The sequence below is a fragment of the Eucyclogobius newberryi genome, unplaced genomic scaffold (genome assembly GCF_026437365.1).
Source record: "Eucyclogobius newberryi isolate DKJ021-1_F unplaced genomic scaffold, fEucNew1.0.hap1 SCAF_16, whole genome shotgun sequence".
Classification (NCBI taxonomy): domain Eukaryota; kingdom Metazoa; phylum Chordata; class Actinopteri; order Gobiiformes; family Gobiidae; genus Eucyclogobius; species Eucyclogobius newberryi.
The window spans coordinates 34306201-34311798 of NW_027315790.1; the positions used below are offsets into that span (position 1 = coordinate 34306201).

The window sequence follows — 5598 nt, forward strand, 5'->3', positions numbered from 1 at the left end:
AGACACGGTTTCCATGGAGACGGGTTTAATGCCACACTGAGGGTTATCACGAAGCGGCTCACGTGGCGCCGGAGACGATTGGGCCAATCATCGCTCGACTGACATGTTTTTGAACGGGCCACGCCTCCACCTGCCGCCTTCGGACCACGCCCCTGTTACCCAGAAGCCTCCTTACACCAGCGCCTCCACCCGCCCTCCCGCTCCTTCCTCCAGCTTCGGTCCTCTAAGTGGCCGGAGCCCCGCCCTGAGTGACCTCGGGGTCCGGTCATTTGCACGTCCTGGTGGTCCCGGCTCATGAATATGTAATAAACACCATTTTGAGAGCGTTTAAGATCGATAGAAGTCAAGTTTATAAATATATTGTTGTTCTTCCAGGCAAAATGTCTCCAGAAACATGCCTACGAAGTACACGAGTACACGAGTACACGAGTACACGAGTAAAGGAGTAAAGGAGTACACGAGTAAAGGAGTACACGAGTAAAGGAGTAAAGGAGTAAAGGAGTACACGAGTAAAGGAGTACACGAGTAAAGGAGTAAAGGAGTAAAGGAGTACACGAGTAAAGGAGTACACGAGTACACGAGTAAAGGAGTACACGAGTAAAGGAGTAAAGGAGTACACGAGTAAAGGAGTAAAGGAGTACACGAGTAAAGGAGTAAAGGAGTACACGAGTACACGAGTAAAGGAGTACACGAGTAAAGGAGTAAAGGAGTACACGAGTAAAGGAGTAAAGGAGTAAAGGAGTACACGAGTAAAGGAGTAAAGGAGTACACGAGTACACGAGTAAAGGAGTACACGAGTAAAGGAGTACACGAGTAAAGGAGTACACGAGTAAAGGAGTAAAGGAGTACACGAGTAAAGGAGTAAAGGAGTACACGAGTAAAGGAGTAAAGGAGTACACGAGTAAAGGAGTAAAGGAGTACACGAGTAAAGGAGTAAAGGAGTACACGAGTAAAGGAGTACAAGAGTACACGAGTACACGAGTACACGAGTAAAGGAGTAAAGGAGTACACGAGTAAAGGAGTACACGAGTAAAGGAGTACACGAGTAAAGGAGTACAAGAGTACACGAGTACACGAGTAAAGGAGTAAAGGAGTAAAGGAGTACACGAGTACACGAGTAAAGGAGTAAAGGAGTACACGAGTAAAGGAGTAAAGGAGTACACGAGTAAAGGAGTACAAGAGTACACGAGTACACGAGTACACGAGTAAAGGAGTAAAGGAGTACACGAGTAAAGGAGTACACGAGTAAAGGAGTACACGAGTAAAGGAGTACAAGAGTACACGAGTACACGAGTAAAGGAGTAAAGGAGTAAAGGAGTACACGAGTACACGAGTAAAGGAGTAAAGGAGTACACGAGTAAAGGAGTAAAGGAGTACACGAGTAAAGGAGTACACGAGTAAAGGAGTACAAGAGTACACGAGTACACGAGTACACGAGTAAAGGAGTAAAGGAGTAAAGGAGTAAACGAGTACACGAGTACACGAGTACACAAGTAAACGAGTAAAAGAGTAAAGGAGTACACGAGTAAAGGAGTAAAGGAGTACACGAGTACACGAGTAAAGGAGTACAAGAGTACACGAGTACACGAGTAAAGGAGTACACGAGTACACGAGTACACGAGTAAAGGAGTACAAGAGTACACGAGTACACGAGTACACGAGTAAAGGAGTAAAGGAGTAAAGGAGTACACGAGTAAAGGAGTAAAGGAGTACACGAGTACACGAGTACACGAGTAAAGGAGTACACGAGTACACGAGTAAAGGAGTAAAGGAGTAAAGGAGTACACGAGTACACGAGTAAAGGAGTAAAGGAGTACACGAGTACACGAGTAAAGGAGTAAAGGAGTAAAGGAGTACACGAGTACACGAGTAAAGGAGTAAAGGAGTACACGAGTACACGAGTACACGAGTACACGAGTAAAGGAGTAAAAGAGTAAAGGAGTACACGAGTAAAGGAGTACAAGAGTACACGAGTACACGAGTACACGAGTAAAGGAGTAAAGGAGTAAAGGAGTAAACGAGTACACGAGTACACGAGTACACGAGTACACAAGTAAACGAGTAAAAGAGTAAAGGAGTACACGAGTAAAGGAGTAAAGGAGTACACGAGTAAAGGAGTACACGAGTAAAGGAGTAAAGGAGTACACGAGTAAAGGAGTACACGAGTAAAGGAGTAAAGGAGTAAACGAGTACACGAGTACACGAGTACACAAGTAAACGAGTAAAAGAGTAAAGGAGTACACGAGTAAAGGAGTAAAGGAGTACACGAGTAAAGGAGTACACGAGTAAAGGAGTACACGAGTAAAGGAGTAAAGGAGTACACGAGTAAAGGAGTACACGAGTAAAGGAGTAAAGGAGTACACGAGTACACGAGTAAAGGAGTAAAGGAGTACACGAGTAAAGGAGTAAAGGAGTACACGAGTACACGAGTAAAGGAGTACAAGAGTACACGAGTACACGAGTAAAGGAGTAAAGGAGTACACGAGTACACGAGTACACGAGTAAAGGAGTAAAGGAGTACACGAGTAAAGGAGTAAAGGAGTACACGAGTAAAGGAGTACACGAGTACACGAGTAAAGGAGTAAAGGAGTAAAGGAGTACACGAGTAAAGGAGTACAAGAGTACACGAGTACACGAGTACACGAGTAAAGGAGTAAAGGAGTAAAGGAGTAAACGAGTACACGAGTACACGAGTACACAAGTAAACGAGTAAAAGAGTAAAGGAGTACACGAGTAAAGGAGTAAAGGAGTACACGAGTACACGAGTAAAGGAGTACAAGAGTACACGAGTACACGAGTAAAGGAGTACACGAGTACACGAGTACACGAGTAAAGGAGTAAAGGAGTAAAGGAGTACACGAGTACACGAGTACACGAGTACACGAGTAAAGGAGTACAAGAGTACACGAGTACACGAGTACACGAGTAAAGGAGTAAAGGAGTAAAGGAGTACACGAGTAAAGGAGTAAAGGAGTAAGCGAGTACACGAGTACACGAGTAAAGGAGTAAAGGAGTAAAGGAGTACACGAGTACACGAGTAAAGGAGTAAAGGAGTACACGAGTACACGAGTAAAGGAGTAAAGGAGTACACGAGTACACGAGTACACGAGTAAAGGAGTAAAAGAGTAAAGGAGTACACGAGTAAAGGAGTACAAGAGTACACGAGTACACGAGTAAAGGAGTAAAGGAGTAAAGGAGTAAACGAGTACACGAGTACACAAGTAAACGAGTAAAAGAGTAAAGGAGTACACGAGTAAAGGAGTAAAGGAGTACACGAGTACACGAGTAAAGGAGTACAAGAGTACACGAGTACACGAGTAAAGGAGTACACGAGTACACGAGTACACGAGTAAAGGAGTAAAGGAGTACACAAGTAAAGGAGTACAAGAGTACACGAGTACACGAGTAAAGGAGTAAAGGAGTAAAGGAGTAAACGAGTACACGAGTACACAAGTAAACGAGTAAAAGAGTAAAGGAGTACACGAGTAAAGGAGTAAAGGAGTAAAGGAGTACACGAGTAAAGGAGTACAAGAGTACACGAGTACACGAGTAAAGGAGTACACGAGTACACGAGTACACGAGTAAAGGAGTAAAGGAGTAAAGGAGTACACGAGTACACGAGTACACGAGTACACGAGTAAAGGAGTACAAGAGTACACGAGTACACGAGTAAAGGAGTACACGAGTAAAGGAGTAAAGGAGTAAAGGAGTACACGAGTAAAGGAGTAAAGGAGTAAGCGAGTACACGAGTACACGAGTAAAGGAGTACACGAGTAAAGGAGTAAAGGAGTAAAGGAGTACACGAGTACACGAGTACACGAGTACACGAGTAAAGGAGTAAAGGAGTACACGAGTACACGAGTAAAGGAGTAAAAGAGTAAAGGAGTACACGAGTAAAGGAGTAAAGGAGTACACGAGTACACGAGTACACGAGTAAAGGAGTAAAGGAGTAAAGGAGTAAACGAGTACACGAGTACACGAGTACACAAGTAAATGAGTAAAAGAGTAAAGGAGTACACGAGTAAAGGAGTAAAGGAGTACACGAGTACACGAGTAAAGGAGTACAAGAGTACACGAGTACACGAGTAAAGGAGTACACGAGTACACGAGTACACAAGTAAAGGAGTAAAGGAGTAAAGGAGTACACGAGTACACGAGTAAAAGAGTAAAGGAGTACACGAGTAAAGGAGTAAAGGAGTAAAGGAGTACACGAGTACACGAGTAAAGGAGTAAAGGAGTACACGAGTACACGAGTAAAGGAGTAAAGGAGTACACGAGTACACGAGTACACGAGTAAAGGAGTAAAAGAGTAAAGGAGTAAAGGAGTACACGAGTACACGAGTAAAGGAGTACAAGAGTACACGAGTACACGAGTACACGAGTACACGAGTAAAAGAGTAAAGGAGTACACGAGTAAAGGAGTAAAGGAGTACACGAGTAAAGGAGTAAAGGAGTACACGAGTACACGAGTAAAGGAGTACACGAGTACACGAGTAAAGGAGTAAAGGAGTAAAGGAGTACACGAGTACACGAGTAAAGGAGTAAAGGAGTACACGAGTACACGAGTAAAGGAGTAAAGGAGTACACGAGTACACGAGTACACGAGTAAAGGAGTAAAAGAGTAAAGGAGTAAAGGAGTACACGAGTACACGAGTAAAGGAGTACAAGAGTACACGAGTACACGAGTAAAGGAGTAAAGGAGTACACGAGTACACGAGTACATGAAGTACAAATCCAGTCAGACAAATAGACTTGACTCCAGCACTTTTACTTCCAAACACTGAAACTGACGCAGAGCAGTGACCACAGGGAGCGTCCAGAAGCGCGTGCGCGGCGGCCTGACCCGTCCACTCTCACGCACGCGCAGCCGCAATTACGAGGAACAACTTTGCAACAAAAACAACCCTCCGTGGGAAGAGAATGAATGGCCGCAGTGTCCCGCGTCCCGCGGCAGGAGCAGCACTTTGAGCTCTAATTCTCACGCGCTTCATCACGTTTGAACCGCAGATTCACGAATAAAACCACGGGACAGAACGGGACGGACCGGGACGGAGCGGGAGCGCGTTTCCATCACGTGTCCGCCACTGCCCGACCCGGGGACACTTTACGCGTGAAAGTCGCCCAAATGGACCCTCATTAGAATCACGTCCCGCGCGCGGAGGACAGAGAGTCCCGTGGGGAGGTGTGAGGGTCCCGTGCGTGGGGGGGTGTGAGGGTCCCGTGCGTGGGGGGGTGTGAGGGTCCCGTGCGTGGGGGGGTGTGAGGGTCCCGTGGGGGGCTTACCGGACAGAAGCAGCGGCAGAAGCAGAAGTCTGAGCGCGGGCAGCTCCATGGCGCGGTGTCTCGAGCACAAACAGAAGGCGCTGCGCAGGCACCTGAGCGTTTATGGCCGGACACACCCCAGACACCCGCGCGCGGCCCCGGAGAGAGGGAGGGGTGACGTCACCGTGCACGGGGGAGACGTCATGTGGAGCAAGGGAGTAAAGCACTCCTGGTTTAGACCTGGTTTAGTCCTGGTTTAGTCCTGGTTTAGTCCTGGTTTAGTCCTAGTTTAGACATGGTTTAGTCCTGGTTTAGTTCTGGGTTAGTCCTGGTTTA

General features: G+C 46.3%; 1 protein-coding gene across 2 annotated transcripts in view; it reads right to left on the bottom strand.

Moving 5' to 3' along the window:
* Positions 1–5374, bottom strand: part of LOC140362232 (cell adhesion molecule CEACAM20-like) — a 76766-nt gene extending 71392 nt beyond the window's left edge. For both annotated transcript variants that reach the window (XM_072448327.1, XM_072448328.1), the window contains exon 1: positions 5284–5374. In XM_072448327.1, the coding sequence (XP_072304428.1) occupies positions 5284–5332 (49 nt within the window). In that variant the 5' untranslated portion in view covers positions 5333–5374. The remainder of the gene's footprint in view (positions 1–5283) is intronic.
* Positions 5375–5598: the final 224 nt, after the last annotated feature.